Raw genomic sequence first — 18,892 nt, forward strand, 5'->3', positions numbered from 1 at the left:
GGACTTATGCCAATATTCTATCACAGATTTGGCACGCAACTCTGCTATTATAGATTACTAGCTTAGCATCCAGTTTTTGGCGCCTGACTTTTAGCAATATATACGAGTGCAGTTTTTAGTGCTGGGAACGTCGCCAGCGTTCAGAAAATTCCTGTGAGTGTTGGAGCTGTTACCACTACGGCTGGTGCTACAAAACACACTACCAGTTTTGTAAAAGGGGGTAGGGGGTTATTATTGTGCTAAAGATACTAACTTTTTAGGGGGAAGATTTAATTTTTTCCTCGATGTCTCCAGATGAACTCAGCTCAGCTTTGTAAAGGAATGGGTTAGTTACTGTGAGCCGCTGTGAGAGGTTATGGAAGCTTTTTTTTTTTTTTTTCAGGAAAGCCACAAGGGCAGGAGGGAGTGAATATTTCCCATGTCCATTTAACCCTGGGCTCTTCCCTAATTCCTCTCCTGACCTGCCCCTTTTTCAGAGGCAGTCAGGCGATATTCATTACATTACATTACATTACATTAGTGATTTATATTCCGCTTGTGCCTTGCGGTTCTAAGCGGATTACAATTTATAAGACTGGACATTTCCAGTAGCGGTGCAGTACATAGATTCAAGAATGTGTCAGGATACAATTGTTAATCTGGGTTTTTCGGAGGAACTTGAAAGCTAATAGTAGATTGTGATAAGTTGTTGTGATGAGTAGATATAATAAAGTCAGGATTCTGGTAGGTTGTTGTGATGAATAGAAATAATAAAAGTCAGGGTTCTGATGTATTGCGATGGTGGTGGTCATGAGAGTATTTTCTATTGTTGTTGAGGGGTTATGATGATGGGAAGTGTTTTTTGAAGAGATAAGTTTTGATTTCTTTTCGGAATATTTTGATGTCTGTTGAATTTATCAGTAGATTGTTGATGGTGGGATCAATCTTTGCTGCTTGTGTCGCTAAAAGGCTGTCGTATATTTTCTTTCGTTTTGTTCCGTTGAGAGGGGGGTGAATGAATAGGCTCCGAGTTCTCCTTAATCTATGAGATAGGTTACGGTGTAATCTGTTGTTTAGGTATATGGGTGCTGTTCCGTGTGTTACTTTGTATAGTAGACAGTAGAATTTGAACTGGGATCTTGCTTTTATTGGTAGCCAGTGTGAGTCTAGGTATGCGTTTGTGATGTGGTCATATTTGCCAAGGGAGTAGATGAGTCTGAGGGCTGTGTTCTGAACCGACTGCAGTTGCCTTAACATATAGTTTGGGCAGGACAAGTAGAGGCTGTTGCAATAATCTAACATACTTAGTACCAGGGATTGTACCAATAACTTGTATTGATCTTTGTTGAAGTATTTTCTTATTTTTTCTCAGATTACGCATAGTGAAGAATGCTCTTTGGATGATTTTGTGGATATGAGTCTGCATTGTGCAATTCAGTGACACTGCCCACTTTAGTGCCGCAGAATATTGGGTGGAAGGCAGCAAAAGGTGGCAAAAGCCTTCCTTGCCCACTTAAATCGCTTTGAATATCAGCCAGGTAGATTATAAGCCCTCCAGGAACAGGGAACTTCCTGGTATACCGCAATGCCACTTGCCTTGATATTCTACTGAATAAGGCAGTGGTTCTCAAACTTCTTTGATTCGCAAAGCGAACTGTAAAACACTTGTCCTCAAATTAAAAAATATTAACTAACCCCCCTCTTTTCCAGAACCGTAGCATGGTTTTTAGCGCCAGTCATGGCGGAAACAGCTCCAATGCAGCTGGCGCTAAAAACTGTGCTACGGTTTTGTAAAACGGGGGGGGGGGGGAGGGGGGGAGAGGTAAAATTTTAATAAAAGTAACAAACTACAAAAAAATAAAAAAGAGAGTAACGTTGTTTTAATAAATTACGTGTAGTTGTGTGAAGCACGAGCTTCATGTTTTTTGGCGACTTTTTCCAATGTTGGGACGCATATGAGACAAACATACCCTCATTTCATCTTCACAGCATTGAAGTCTTTCTCTATCTTTGCATTTTATGTTAGTTAGTGATGAAAGCCCTAATTCACATAGGTACGATGTAGAAAACTGAGGTACTAGACGTCATAAAAAAATAATAAAAAACAAGTTCAGTCATTCACAGTGAAACACTCACAGAAAGGAAAAAAGAAAAACACAGGTAAAGTGTCTGGGAGAAACAAAAAGTCAGGACCGTCCCAGTGAAGTACCCCTTCCCAGAGAGACTGGGGAAAGCGGGCCTGGCTTCCTGTTCCTGGGTACAATGCTGCATTGAGCAGTTCCCTCTCTGGCCCTGCCACGTGGTAGAGAGAGCAACATGCTCAAGTGCATGCCACCCCACATTCCCACCCACAGGTTTGCTTTTTGCCTTTCATACGCTCCCTCTCCTCATTCCTGCACCCTCACTTCTCTACCTCTCTTGAAAGTGCTCCCCAGCCTTGCTACTCTTTTACTCATGCATTCCTGAGTCTCGCCTCGCCTCTCGTGTACATTTCCCAAGCCTTGTCTCTAAAATACTTATTTATTTTTTCTTCCGGGGTAATAAGTATTCTTTCTTAATTGTCTATGCCACAAAAGTACAGCAAATGGCTGTCATTCTCCTCAAATTTGCTTCTGTCACTCAGTGCACCTCAAAGAGGATTACAACAACATCAAGATCTTATTAGGCACTTTAAGTATGATGATTACAGCTGGGAGGTCATCGGAGACTTCAAAATGGTAGCATTCCTAATGGGTCTCCACGACATTTTTACCAAGTTTTCCTGCTATCTCTGCCTTTGGGACAGCAGGGACACAAAGACACACTACCAAAGATGGTACTGGCCACAGTGGACAAAGTTCTCCTCTCCTGCTACAGCAGTGGTCTCAAACTCACGGCCCGGAGGCAATAAGCTGCCCGCCAGGTACTATTTTGAAGCCCTCGATGTGTTTATCATAATCACAAAAGTAAAATAAAACAGTTTCTTGATCATATGTCTCTCTAGCTATAAATTACAATATTAATATTAAGACTTAGCCAAAAGGAAAGATTTATAAAGAGTTTTACCTCATGCAAAATTGTCATTTCTTTAATAAGACATTAACTATTTTTTCTGAGGCCTTCCAACTACCTACAAATCCAAAATGTGGCCCTGCAAAGGGTTTGAGTTTGAGACCACTGTGCTAAAGGGTTTTCCATCCTCCTGGGCCCTGTGGACATATTGGAAGGCAGAAAGATAACAGTGTGTGTTTGTTGTAAATATGTAGGAGCTGGAGCAGCGATTGTTTTTGACTGGCCTGTTCTGGGAAAATCCATGAGCCTCAATATATATATATAGTAACATAGTAGATGATGGCAGATAAAGGCCCAAATGGTCCATCCAGTCTGCCTAACCTGATTTAATTTAAATTGTTTTTTTCTTAGCTATTTCTGGGCAAGAATCCAAAGCTCTACTCGGTACTGTGCTTGGGTTCCAACTACCGAAATCTCCATTAAAACCTACTCCAGCCCATCTAAATCCTCCCAGTCATTGAAGCCCTCTCCAGCCCATCCTCCTCCAAACGTCCATATACAGACACAGACCGTGCAAGTCTGCCCAGTACTGGCCTTAGTTCAATATTTAATATTATTTTCTGATTCTAGATCCTGTGTTCATCCCACGCTTCTTTGAACTCAGTCACCGTTTTCCTCTCCACCACCTCTCTCGGGAGCGCATTCCAGGCATACACCACCCTCTCCGTAAAGTAGAATTTCCTAACTGCTCTTGAATCTACCACCTCTCAACCTCAAATTATGTCCTCTGGTTTCACCATTTTCCTTTCTCTGGAAAAGATTTTGTCATACGTTAATATCAGATAAAGACATCAGATAAAGACCATATAGCCTACCGAGTTTTCCCATTCAATGCCATCTACTATCCCTTCCACTCCCTTAGAGATCCTATGTGTTTGTCTTATGCTTTCTTGAATTCAGATACTATCTTCATCTCTACCACCTCTACTGGGAGGCTGTTCTATGCATCTACAACCCTTGCTGTAAAAAAAATATTTCCTTAGATTACTCCTAATTATGACCCCCTTTCACCTTTTGTGTTATGTCCCCTCATTCTAGAGTTTTCTTTTAATTAAAAAAGACTTGCCTCCTGTGTATTTATGACATGGAGGTATTTAAATGTTTCTATTATTTCTCCCCTCTCCCACCTTTCTTCCAGAGTATACATATTGAGATCTTTTAAGTCTATCTCCATATGCTTTATTGCAAAGACCTTTTAAATGGCTGCCTTCTGGTTCAGCTCCATTTAGTTTATATCTTTCCGAAGATTTATTCTCCAGCACTGTACACAGTACGCTAAATGAGATCTCATCAGAGACTTATACAGAGGCAGTATCACCTTCTATTTATTTAAGTATTTATTTAAACATTTATACACTGCCTAAACCTAGGTGGTTTCCCCAAAACATATCAAATATAAAAACAATACATCCTACAACTAAAACCATGCTGTCTTAACATCTGCACTTCTGTCCAACTAACAGCCCATTTACATAAATGCACCAACAAATAACTGTGTTTTCGATAGGGTTTTTTTTAAAAAAAAAAGATAGCACGTTCTGCACATAAACGTAAATGACCTGACAAGGCATTTCAAAGTTTCATCCCAGCTATTGATATCATAGAGGCTCTGCGTAATGTACTTTTAACTCTCTATCCACTGCCAACCTCATCCCATTTTCTGATCTTAAAACTCTCACTGGCCTCAAATAATTTTTGAAAACATGCTGATGCAGAACAATACAAAACCTGGTAAACCATTGACAGCACTTTATACTGAACTCTTTGAGATACAGGAAGCCAGTGCAGTTGTTTCAAAATAGGTGTTATATGTGCCATCCGAGGAACCCCAGTAATCAACCTGGCAGCAGAATTCATTAAAAGCTGAAGAGCCTTACACCTAGTTACCCCAATAATCCAATCGACCTTACTGTGTCGATTGGATTATTGTAATCCAATCGACACAGTAAGGCATGATACTGTGTCGATTGGATTACAATAATCCAATCGACACAGTATCATGCCTTAGATCACAGATTGAAAATCATAAGGAGCCAGCATTGGGTTTAACCTGTACAAAAAATGTAATTGAGCAAAACCTGCCTGTATGGTCTTCATTATTTGATCTCCCATAGACAAGGCAGATACCAACTGAACCCCTAACACCTTCATCTCTCTTTTCACATTCAATTGAACACCAACACATTCAAGCAATCTGGTCAAAGTAGGACTAGTCTCAGTTAGGGCGCTGGTCTTTGACCAGAGGGCCTCTGCATGAGCGGACTGCTGGGCATGATGGACCACTGGTCTGACCCAGCAGCAGCAATTCTTATGTTCTAAAGTTTATCATTGTTTGTCCAACAATAATTACCACAGTCTTACTGACATTTAATTGCAATCCATGTCTTGATATCCACATCACAACCTCTTTCATACATAAATTCAGTCTCATCTCTACCCCTTGATACTGTTTACCTACAGGGAAAAAAATAATATATCATCCACATACAACCTATATTGTACCCCTAACTTTTGGAAAGCCCTACCTAATTTTGCCCTATAAATGTTAAACAACAGTGCAGAAAGGACTGATCCTTGTGGAACACCTCTCCCTATGTACCCAAACTTCCTTCTGGCTTTTGCCATCACCTTTCTATCTGTTTGATCAACTTAAGATCATCAGATACAATCATTCCCAAGACCAACTCTTATTTGATGAACAGAAATACTTCACTCCCTATACCAGATGTATTCAAACCTGTCTTGGGGGGTCCACAGACCCATCAGGTTTTCAGACTATACCTAATAAATATGCATGAGACAGATTTGCATGCCTTTCACCTCCATTATAAGCATATTCATCAGGGATATCCTGAAAACCTGAATGGCTAGTGAACCCCTTTGAGTACTCCTGTGTTATACTGTATTGCTCCCTCAGATGACATTTAATGTGAGTAAGTGCAAAGTGATGTATGTTGGAAAGAGAAACCCAAACTATAGCTACATGATGCAAGGTTTCACGTTGAGAATCACTGCCCAGGTAAAGGATCTAGGTGTCAATGCTGAAAATACATTAAAACTCTCCATTCAGTATGCAATGGCAGCTAAGAAACCAAACAGAAAGTTAGGAAAGGAATAGAGTAACGAAACTGAGAAAATTATGATGCCTTTGTACTGTTCCATGATATGACTGTACCTTGAAGATCTGGTTACCACATCTCAAAAAAGATATAGCAGAATTAGAAAAAGTACAGAGAAAGGTGATGAAAATAACGGGGATGGGATGACTTCCCTAAGAGGAAAGGCTAAACAGGCTAAGCCTTTTCAGCTTGGAGAAGAGATATGATTGAGGGGATCAGGTTTCCTTAAATTCAGAGCAGGCTAATTTTAAAGACTGCAAATTATCTATGCCAATTGCTGAGCAAATTGTAAATAGATATTCCAAACACTGTTTGAAATGTCTGCATGCAATTGCCAGAAGCTTAAGAAACAAGATGGGAGAGTTATAATATTTTGCACTAAATGAAAAGATAGATATAATAGGCATCTCTGAAATCTGGTGGAAGATAACCAATGGGACACTATCATATCAGCGTACAAGTTATATTATAGTGATAGGGTGGATCGAATCGGTGGAGGTATAGCATTATATGTTAAGGAGAGCTTCAAATCAAATGGACTCAAAATTCTACAGGAGCAGAAACACACCTTGGAATCTCTATGGGTAGAAATTTTATGTTTAAGGGGGAAAAGAATAGTGATAAGAGTGTACTATCATCCATCTGACAAGGATGAACGGACAGATGCTGAAATGTTATCAGAAATTAGGGAGGCTAACAAACTGGATATCATAGTAATAATGGGTGATTTCAACTACCCCCATATTGACTGAGTAAATTTATCATCAGGGCATGCAAGGGAGATAAAATTCCTTGATGAAATCAAGGACTGCTTTATGGAGCAACTGGTTCAGAAACTGACAAGAGGCGAAGCAATTCTAGATCTAGCTCTTAGTGAAGCACATGAATTGATGAGGGAGATAATGGTGCTGGGGCTTCTTGATAACAGTGATCATAACATGATCAGATTTGATATAATCCCTGGAATAGGTTTACACAGGAAATCCAATATAACAGCACTTAACTTTATAAAAGGAGATTATGATAACATGAGGAGAATGTAAAAAAAGAAACTTAAAGGTGCAGCTGCAAAGGTCAAAAATATACATCAGGCATGGATGTTATTTAAAAATACCATCCTGGAAGCCCAGGCTAGATGTATTCCATGTATTAAAAAAGGTGGAAGTAAGATCAAACGTCAGCCAACATGGTTAACAAGTGAAGTGAAGGAAGCTATTAGAGCTAAAAGAGAATCCTTCATAAAGTGAAGAAGGATCTGACTGAAAATAATTGTAAACAACACAAGGAATGTCAAGTCAAATGCAAGGAACTATTATAGAAGGTGAAGAGAGATCTTGAAAAGAAGATTGCACTGGAGACAAAAACAGACAGTAAAAACCTTTTTAGGTATATTAAAAGCAAAAAGCTGGGAAGAGAAACAGTTGGACTGCTAGATGACCGAGGGATAAAAGGGGCTCTCAGGGAAAACAAGGCTGTAGCGGAGAGATTAAATGAATTCTTTACATCGGTCACGGAGGAAGACATGGGGGAGTTGCCGGTTCAACAAATGGTATTCAATTCTGATAAATCAGAGAAACTCATACAAATTTCTGTAACACTGGATGATGTAATGGGTCATTTTGACAAACTGAACAGTAGAAAATTGCCTGGACTGGATAGTATACATTCCAGAGGGCTGATAGAATTGAAAAATGAACTTGCAGAGCTATTACTAGTAATTTGTAATTTTTCTTTAACAATCAGCATAGTACCAGAAGACTGGAGGGTGGCCAACGTGATGCCAATTTTTTAAAAGGGTGATCCAAGAAATTATAGACCAGTGAGTTTGTTGTTGGTGCCGAGCAAAATGGTAGAAGCTATTATAAAGAACAAAATGACAGAACATATATACAAGCATGGATTAACGAGAGAAAGCCAACATGGCTTTAGTCAAGGGAAATCTTGCATCATCAATCTACTGCATTTCTTTGAAGGGGTGAATGAACATGTGGATAAAGGTGAACCAGTTGATATTGTGTATTTGAATTTTCAAAAGGCATTTGACAAAGTACCTCCTTCATTCCCCCTCCCCCTGTCCACTCTATGAATGGGGCATGAGTGATTTCTTTAGCTCGTCTGCTTTTTAGTAGACACACAGCATAACAGGTGCGTAGCCAGATATCCGATTTTGGGTGAGTCTGGACCCAAGTTGTATGGGTAGATCTCTCCCTCTCCTGCCTAGGCGATCAAGCTCCTGTCCCCGGCACTCCAGTGTCTCAGGCCACTCCTCCCCCACCTTGGAGATTCCTCCCTGGCATTCCGATGTTTCAAGCCTGCCGCTGTATACCTTTTAGAACAGTGGTTCCCAACCCTGTCCTGGAGGACCACCAGGCCAATCGGATTTTCAGGCTAGCCCTAATGAATATGCATGAGAGAGATTTGCATATAATGGAAGTGACAGGCATGCAAATCTGCTTCATGCATATTCATTAGGGCTCTCCTGAAAACCCGATTGGCTTGGTGGTCCTCCAGGACAGGGTTGGGAACCACTGTTTTAGAACACTGATCTTTGTTGACAGTGAGCAGCATGACTAATACACACTTACCAGCCCTACAACCAGGGCAGGATTAATTCTTTGAGGGTCCCTAGGCACAAAAGTAAACTGGACCCCCATGGCCCTGCCCACCCTTGCCTGTCCTCATTTACCTGTTTTCTTCTTTATTTCCAAAATAAACAACAAAGATTACCATACCTGTGCCAGTGTACAGTTTTTCTTCTATGCAACCCCCAAACATCTCTGAACAAATCCCCCTCTTCCTTCCCTTCCCGTCTACTTGCCCAGGACTTCAACACTGAACCCTTTCCTCATGGATCCCGCTCACCCCGTGTATCCTGCAGACCTCAGTGGAATCCATGAGGTCTACAGAAGTTGAAACAAAGATCCGTGGGGTGAGCAGGATCCATGAGGTCTGTGGGAGTTGAAAAACGAGGATCCTTGCGGACCCCATGCCAGGGCTACTTTCTTTTTGAGGCCATGTGCTTTTAGTAGTAGTAGTAGTGTCAAAATCTGCCTTACCAGCTCGCTTCACCATAGTGCTGTGCTATGCTGCAGAGGAATAGCCACAGGTGAACCCAGGCCCACCCACTTTGGCCTCAGGCTTATTCAGCAGCAGCACATCTGCATGTAGCTAGTGGAGATCCCAAAGCCCCAACAGTTAAATACTCCCAAAATCTCTCTTTGGGGAAGAGGCTTATATTTGCTTTACTAATTGCGTCTTCAGCATGATTTGAAAAAACCCAAATTCTACTATCAACCTTTTCAGTTACTATTAATACTAATGACTTTTGATCACTCTGAGGACAATATTTTTTGCAGGTGTGCGCTAAAATTTAGTATAGGGGCTGAGAAGTAGCACTTTAATGTGCATGCTAATTTATAAATTGTCCATGCAAAACCATTTGTAGTCTATAGAGATTACCAAAATATTTACTTTTAATATGCATTTTAGTCTGATCTAGGTAATTTTCAGATTTGAGAGAGGGCTAGATTTACTATAAGACGCTATCATATTACCCTTATTAAAAGCACACATTAACAGCATTAGTGTATGCCAACACTGTGTATCGCTTTAGTAAATCAAGCCCAGGGAGATTTGGATGTTTGCAATTGTTGAAAAGCGAGAATCTAACCTCAGAGCTCTAAGTGCATTGCTTGATAACTAATGCCAAATGAATCAGTACCCAGCTGAGCAGAATTTCAATGCAGCCAGAACTGAAATAATGGGTTTCACGCTCAGAGAAAAGGTCAGTGATGCTATTTGCAGACTGTATAAAATATTCCATTAGTTTTATTACCAAGAGTGCATTAAAACCATGTGTATCTTCAGATATTTAAATGCCTGACAGTCCTCTGTAGTTTCAAGAGGTCACAGGAGGCTTATACAGTATTGCTCAATGAGATAGTAGCTTTATTTGGGAAAATATCCTGTTAGCTGTACAATATAAAGATGAAGACCAAATGGCCCATCCAATCTGCCCACTTATTTCCATTTATATTACTCCAGTCTGCCACCTATAAAAAGCTTGGTCACTTGCAGGTTATCACTCCCTGTTTAAAGCCAGTTTGGTTGCTTTCACTTCTTATTAATCTACCATTCTGGGTACCTGAGGAAATTAAGTTCCCATATTCAGACCAACACTTACAAACAAGCCCTATTACCCATTCTATATGAACTTAAGATTTGCCATACTGGGTCAGACCAAAGGTCCATCTAGTAGCCATCAGCTTTCCCTCTGTCACATTCAGCCTATTGAAAGCAGTAAGATGCAAGAGAGAAAGCAGAATGTGGCAGATGGAAGGGTCCAGGTTGGCCAGAGGCATGGTTGGAGGGCTGCGTAGTATCTGGGTGTGTTGGAGGCAATGGCGTGTGGTCAGGGCTTTTAGGGCTAGATGCACTAAATATGGTTGCTGAGACCATATGAGTCACTGTTGGCCGATTTTTTGGCCAATTGTGGAACAGCAATCGATGTTCCAACAAGTTTCCGTGCAAATGATTCACCATAATCCCCGTCAGACGGGTCGCTCTGAGAGCGACTGCACACATGCGCAGAGTCGGTTTGGGGAATCCCGAACAGCTGAGCGGCAGGGGAAGCCCCCAAAGCAGCCTCCTGCCACTCAGCTGTTGGGACCTTTTTCTTTTTTAATGGCACTGATGTTATGTATGTGTTACACATGCACAATATCTGCCCCATTAAAAAAATGCCTGTGCCGCTCTCCCCTGCCAATGACAGCCCCCTCCAAATCAGAATGGAGGCAGGAGGGATGTTTACTTTTTCCTGTCACTGTGACCTCCCCACTTGTAACCCTTTCCAAATTAACCCCTCCCCTCCCCACTCTTCTTCCTACAAAAACAAAATCAGCAGAAGGGATGCCCACTCTCTCTTGCCACTGGACCCCCCAATCCCCCCCCCCGTACCTGTAAATTAATTGACAGCAGGAGGGATGCCCACTCCCTGCTGCTCCTCAGGCCTGTCACTACAAAATGGTGGGCTTTCCCTTCTCAGTGCATCTTACTCGTAGAAACCCCCAGAAAATTGGACAGATACCATGAATTGATTGTTCAATCTCCCTCTCTCCCTACCTCACTAGTACTTGATTGAAGCATGGGTAGAGATATGTGTCGTTCCTGAATGGAGTGCTCCATTTGGATTTCCCATTTTGTTGCTGAAAAAGTTTAAATTGAAGAGAACAATGGGAGCCTCATCTAGTCACAGCTCCTGAAGATGCTATAGAGCGAAACACAGTCCTGTGTCGGGCGTGATTGTTAATAATCTTTCAAATCAGCTCTTTTAAAGTTGCTTTTTCGCACTATTGCATGTTTATGCTCCAATGATACAAGTATTGAAGTAAGGTGTGGAAAGCCCTACTGGAACATTGGATGCAAGAACCCTGGAAAAGAGTTATTGTTAAAACTGGAACTCTTATTGATGATTATTGAAAGGTTCTTAGTACGGACATTATAAATAAACTTTTAGATTTGTGGGGAGGGGAGTGGGCTCCTGTCGGGATATTTAATATGGTTATAATAGTTGATGTATATTTATAATTGTTTGATTTGCACAAGTGTTATGACAAATAAATGTAGATAGATCTATAGCTTCTCTATGGTGGAGAGATGCACTCATATTAATTTGAGATATCCTGAAAACCCAAATGGGTTGTGGTCTCTCTACAAAATCAATCTCCAATCCAGTCCCCTGAGCCCTATTTCTAGATGATTTCCTATCACCTCAGATCCCTGAAGTCCTCAGCCTATTCTGTGGCATGCTGAACTCTTCAGAGGCAAAAGTGACGGCCAAATGCTTCTCACTTCCATCCACACCACATCCATGCTCAGTGCAATGAAAACATGCAAATTGTAGCTAGCATATGCAAATTAAGAGCAGTGCATGTGGAGTTAACATAGCATGTACTATTATCTTCTAGCACATTCAAAGAGCATATGCTGGTGGAAACCTGCAAAACACCACTGGCTCAAGGACAAATAATCTTTGTACTTATAGAAAGGAGAATTTTGAAAGTCGTTTCTATGGATAAAATAGTGCTTTGTCTAAGGAAAGGGAATGGGGACTTGTATACTTCCTTTTTTGTTGCTTTGGCATTTCAAAGCTGGCACTAGAGGATTAAATGACTTGCCCAGGGTCACAAGGAGCAGCACCGGGATTTGATCTCTGGGTGCAGTGGCAACCAGTGAGTCACAGCCCTTTCCCTAGGGCAGGAGGGAGTTTGAAAATGGTCCCCTTCACAATGGTAAAAGTACCTATGCGGGTTACAGCATGAGTACTTTTCCCACAGTAATCGAAGGGAGGGAGTAGGTCTGCAAAGAGAAAGCACGTGCAGCAACTTCATTTTGAATGACTATGCATACTTTCTCATGAATATTTTGTACCTGCTCCTAGGCAGGTGCTAAAGTTTGAGAGTGTAGGGTAGCTGCCCACATTTTCAAAGGGAAACTCCATGGGGAAAAAAACCCTTTGAAAATCAGCAAGCAGGCCAGTGGATACAGGGTTCCCATGAATCTGTATGCCCCAAGGACTTATTGCTCCCACATATACTTGTGTACCCATGCATATTTTTAGCTTTTTATCTTGCTTTAATGTATTGACTTGTAACCTTCAGGTCATGTGAAACAGTTATCCCAAGTCATTTTCATATTTAACAGCTGTAGGGTCTTGTCCTTTTATTTGGCAAATGACTAATATATTATTGAACTCCAGATGCATGAGTTTACACTGATGTTTGCACTGAAACACAATTTTAAAAACCTTAAACATTCTCTTATGTTTTTCCAGTCTTTTTTTTTCTCATTTCTCCATCACCCCTAGGATATCTGCCCTGTTTCACACAAGCACATTTTACCCTCCTGTCCATCTGTGCTAGCCTCATAAAAATATTCTATACTGCAGATTGGAAATGAAAGCTTTCATTTTGGCAGGCATTGTTCTGTTTTGTTCATATAAACAAGCCAAATTATCCCTCAGGCTGGCCAAAGGAAAATTGATAATACTTTTTTGCCAGCTGCAATAGCACTTGGAAATTTATTTAGCTGAAAAACACTTTTAGGATGTAAGGTTGCTAAGGTATCCATGATTTGGCCTGGTGACGCTCTTTAAAATCATGACTTTAAACTTAATTATACAATAGGATGGTCTTGGGGCTCAAGGATCTCACGTATGAAGAGAGACTAAAAAAATTGCGGCTATACTCACTTGAGGGAAGAAGAGAACGGGGAGACATGATTGAAACGTATAAGTACATCACAGGACGTATAGAGTTGGAAGAGGAGATCTTCTGGCTCATGGGACCCTCGACCACCAGAGGGCATCCGCTGAAAATCAGGGGAGGAAAGTTTCATGGCGACTCCAGGAAGTACTTCTTCACCGAAAGAGTGGTGGATCATTGGAACAGACTCCCACTGCAGGTGATTGAGGCCAGAAGCGTGGCGGATTTTAAGAGAAAATGGGATACTCACTTGGGATCTTTAAGGAAGTGAATTCAGGGGGATCTTTAAGGAAGTGAATTCGGGGGGGGGGGATACTTGGAATGGGCAGACTTGGTGGGCTATAGCCCTTTTCTGCTGCTTTTTTCTATGTTTCTATGTTTCTAGTCATGTAACTCTAGTCTAATTAACTTCTTATACAAATTCAATATAGTATCTCTGTCCATTGATTGGGATCTTGAATGCCTATATTGTCATGTAATGAAAAAAGACTTTTCAAAATTATTGGAGGTGCTACACCCAACAGAAATTACCTCTCCCTGGACACAGTCAAGCAGTTTGTACAACACTGGGGGTGCTCAAGTTCCCACAACACCCACAGAGCTGTTCCTATGCTTGACTGTAAGAATTGCTATAACTGCTATCCCATGTATGGGGTCGCTATCTAATCAAGCAAGCAAATACATATAAACAAGTAATAATGTAAAGGTTCTACAGTTATTGCTCCATACAATCTTAAAATTCTTGTGATCAAGTGAATACATTTTTGAAGGTCCTTCTATAATCAGACATATGACAGGAGCTTATGGTGCTTATTTTCAAAGCATAGGGACATCTCAAAATGCCCAAATGGACATCCATGTGCTTGAAACATTCATATCCCGATTTTGCAGGCAGAAAAGGAATGTTTAGCACTGCAGTATGTACAAGTAGCAAAGAATAATAATAATAATAACAACTTTATTTTTATATACCACAATACTACAAACAGTTCAGAGCAGCTTACAGAGGAAGAAACTGTATTCAGACAGCGATATTAGAGAAAACTTTCAAAATTACATTACATTTTGGCAGGACTAGAGAGGGCCCAAAATCTCGATATCCAACAGCGATTACCGAACGGAAAGAAAAGTCCAAAAAGAAGGATGCCCTAAGTGAGACCTGTTTCAGGCACGTCCGGGGTACAAAACGTTGCTCTGATTGAGCTGCTGTTCATCGGAGGGATTAAAGCATGACACCTCCTTAATTCCCTAACGGTTGCTGTCCCCCTTCCTCTCTCTTGGAAGTGAAACTGAAAGAGGATATAGGCCAGGGGTAGGGAACTCCAGTCCTCGAGAGCCGTAATCCAGTCGGGTTTTCAGGATTTCCCCAATGAATATGCATTAGATCTATTTGCATGCACTGCTTTCAATGCATATTCATTGAGGAAATCCTGAAAACCCGACTGGATTATGGCTCTCGAGGACCGGAGTTCCCTACCCCTGATATAGGCTCTTTGACAACTTCAGGTATTACGGGTAGGGCTACCAGATTTAAAGATGGACAAACCCGGACACATGGCCCCACCCCATTTTGCCTCCAGCCCCACTGGTTATGCCTCCAACCCGTCCTGTGGTTCTGCCTTAAGCCCTGCCCCATCCCACCTTCAGCCCTGCCTCCCATAAGTCGCTTCTCTTTGGCCAAGCTGTGTCTGGAGGACCTCTAGCATGCACGGATGCTTGTGACATCATCCACGCATGCTTGTTGAAGGTCCTCCAGATGCGGCTGGAGTTTGGGGCATTCCAAAACCCGAACAAACTGCCTGGTTTTGGAAAGTCCTCTAAAAAGAGGACATAAGTCCTCTAAAAAGAGGTTTTCCCAGAAGTTTGGTAACCCAAATTATGGGCATTCTTAGCAAAATAGCAAACAAGTCTGAGGAATAGCCTTGTGGTTAGACTGTAAACCAAGGGACCCAGATTCAAATCCCATTTTAGCTCTTTTATCCCCCTGTTTTGCAAAAGCGCAGTGTGGTTTTTTTTAGAGCCGACCACAGTGGTAACAGCTCCGACACTCATAGAATTCTTATGAGTGTTAGAGCTGTTTCCATCGTGGCTGGCACTAAAAACCACACTACGCTTTTGTAAAAGGGGGGGGGGGGGTAATTATTTATTTTTATATCGTGAGCCCTCCAGAAACAGAAAAACACCTACTGAACCTAAATATATAAGCCACCTGCAAGCCTGAAGTGGTATACATTCAGGTATAGTCTGTATTTTTCTGTTCCTGGATTTGAATTTAGGTCCCTTAAATTAGAACGTTACCAGACAGTCATCCTTGTCCCTGTACTTTTGCCGTTCATATGCTGGACATTCCAGTTTGTAAAATGACTATTCATACTGAACATCTTCAGCACATGGACATCCACCTCACGCATTTTTGATTAGAAAATTCTGTTACTGACCTACAAATGCACTCACTCAGCTATCTCTCACTCTCGTCATTTATCTTCCCCTATGTTCTCCCTTTTAGCTCCGCTCAGCTGGCAAGTCCCTCCAATCTGTGCCCTTCTCTTCAACTGCCAACTCCAGACTCCGTCCCTTTTGCTTTGCTGTGCCATATGCTTGGAACAAACTGCCCGAATCCCTACGGCGACTCCGTCTCAGGCTGTGTTCAAGGCCCAGTTAAAAGCCCACCTCTTTGAGAGTGCTTTTGACTCCTCTTAACTTAGATTCTGCATCCCCAACCCTATAAGTCATGTCTGTCTGTCCAAATTAGATTGTAAGCTCTTCTGAGAAGGGACCATCTATCAATGTCAAAATGTACAGCACTGCACATTCCTTTCAGCGCTATATGTGATAAGTCGTAGTAGATGGACATTCATTTTAGATGTTAGGAGTCGGATATTTCTATTCTGACTTGGATGTCTTTGAAGGTGTCCCTCTATGCTAAAGGAACCTAAGCAACTACTTTTGGGGTCCTTTTACTAAGCTGTGGTAAAACGTTACCTTAGTGCACCCCTACGAGGGTCTCTCCCACATACTACTGCAGCTGTAAAAATGCCTTATGTGCTAATGTTGCCATTTGTGTAGGGCCATTTTTTTAAATTACCATATAAGCACCTACTACTGCCTATTTGTAAACTATAAGGGATCAGTGATATCCATGCACTAACAAGTAAATGTTCAGTAATGTAGATGCACTAACTGGTTAGCACAGGAATGTCCACTCTCTGCCCCAACATGATCCCCAGTAGTGTATAGTAAGGGGAAGGTGAGAGGGGCAATCCGCCCCAGGTGCTATCTTCGTGCCAGTGCCTTTCTTCTTCTCTGCTCCCCCTCCCCCCCCGGTGTACAACATAAATCCACTGCATAAATATTAACCAGACCCTACACGGGCCGTGTTTTGACTTTTTTAAAGTCTTCCTCAGGGGTACTTAAAATGCAGTAACAGGTATTCAAAAAAACTGTAAGCCTTTTTGATGAGTGCGACAACTGTCATTTTAAACAAGTACTCATCAAAAAGATGTACAGTTTTTTTGAATGCCTGTTACTGCATTTTAAGTACCCCTGAGTTAGGCTTTAAAAAGCTGAAGCACGGCCCATGTAGGGTCTGGTTACTATTTATGCAGTGGACTTATGTTATATCAATTTGACTCTTAGCATATTTTGATATTTTACAATTGTTTTTTGTATTAATAAACTTTACAATTCTATACCCTTGGAAGCCTAGGAACTGGTTCCACATTTTGTTTTCAGTATTACCCAATCTTTGTGGTTCCCAGGTCCATTTCTGTGGTTGGTAGGACCGTCCTCCTGACGTAGACCACCCCACAGCATTGTTTTACAATTGCATGAGGCTTCATATTCTTGCAATGTTTAAATTTTTTGGTAAATAAATTCCATTAATCCATTCATAATGTCATAGGCAATTTTTCTATCTAGTGAAAGATTTCATAATGTCGTTGAAATTGCTAAATACTTTCATAACAATCATTCTGCAGCAGAAGCTCTGAAAGAATGGCTGGAACCAAGCTAACGCTCCTATTAGATGTTAGATGGAACTCTGTAGTGGACTGTTTTAAGCAGTATATCAAGAACTGGCCTATTACCTCGTGAGACAAATAAAAAGCGGCAATTCCCAATGGCCAGAAGCAACACAGCATAGAGAACACACTGAGGCCAAGATGATCTCGAGGTGGCATCATGAGAAAATTGTCTTCACTTTCTGTGTCACTGGAGTAATCACTCTAAAATATAAACAGACAAAAAGAAACACGTTAATGATTTAGCATTAATAATTTCTTTTTTCAGTTCAGAAAATTTTATTGAGTTTAGTAGATGAAGTACAATAAATAATTTCTGTGTCATAGACGATTACATTTAGCATAGAATAAAGAAATGGAAGGAGTGTCTGGAGCTGTACTTATATTTTGTTTTGTAATTGTACTACTGTATATTTATTGTATGGAGGTTGGAGTCCGGTGCGAATGATAGAGTAGTGGGTTGGAGTCACTGAGTGTAAATTGCATGAGGTTGTTCAGTAGAAGTGATACAGAAGTTTGAATAAATAACATTGAGATCAGACACCCAGGTTAGGAAGTGCTCAGTTCTAGCAGTATTTTACAAAAGGCGGAGCTTTTTGTAAAAATAAGGGCATGTGCAAGATCCAATGTGTAATTACCAGCATGTATAGTGGGAGCAGCAATTTTACAAATCTATATGTGGGGGAAAACCCCCCCCCCCCCAAGTACATGAAGTCAGCAACTTCCAAAGCATTCTAAAGCAACTGATCACATCATTACCTAAATCACCAATGCCTGCATCTATTATTAGCAGTAAATACTGAAGCAGAGTCTTTGGGGAAAGACCAAGTCTCGGTTAGAACATTAAGAGATAAAGAGGTTGTGAATGTAGGTGAGCTTGTTGGCCACAGATGAGACATTCCATAAGGCACATGAGAAGGAGGAGGAAGGAGAGGCATAAGAATAATGTTGGAGGTTCCTTATGGTGGGAAACATGGGCTTATATTATAGGTATGAGAGAACGTATGCGGAACAAATGGGAAATAATAAAAAATTAAAAAAAAGTCTGGGGTCCGTTGGAAACATTTATTAAATTGTAGATTGGTTAATTGAAAGGTGTAAGGTGTTTTGTTTTTTTTATATTTATGCAATTGTAAGTGCTATTAATTGTTCATATCTGTATGTTTATCTGTATGCACTTTTTCTTCAGTTTGAAAAATGAATAAAGATTAAAAAAAAAAAAAAAAAAGAAGAAGAATGCTGGAGGGGCTACATTCATTCAGTTTTCTATACCATTTTCCCAGGGGAGCTCAGAATGGTTTATATGAATTTATTCAGGTACTCAAGCATTTCCCCCTCTCTGTCCTGGTGGGGGGCGATGGGGGGATTAAATGACTTGCCCAGGGTCACAAGGAGTAGCTTGGGTTTGAACCTGTAGCATTAACTACTGGGCCACACTCTTCCCCCCAGCTTGACCTGCACA

At 41.0% G+C, this 18,892-nt stretch overlaps 1 protein-coding gene across 1 annotated transcript in view; it reads right to left on the reverse strand.

Moving 5' to 3' along the window:
• The window catches only part of SYNDIG1 (synapse differentiation inducing 1), a 311,029-nt gene that overhangs the window by 82,190 nt on the left and 209,947 nt on the right, over positions 1–18,892 (reverse strand). Inside the window, exon 3 of the mRNA XM_033939815.1 lies at positions 17,497–17,634. Within this exon, the coding sequence (XP_033795706.1) occupies positions 17,497–17,634 (138 nt within the window). The remainder of the gene's footprint in view (positions 1–17,496; positions 17,635–18,892) is intronic.

The sequence above is a fragment of the Geotrypetes seraphini genome, chromosome 3 (assembly GCF_902459505.1).
Source record: "Geotrypetes seraphini chromosome 3, aGeoSer1.1, whole genome shotgun sequence".
NCBI lineage: Eukaryota > Metazoa > Chordata > Amphibia > Gymnophiona > Dermophiidae > Geotrypetes > Geotrypetes seraphini.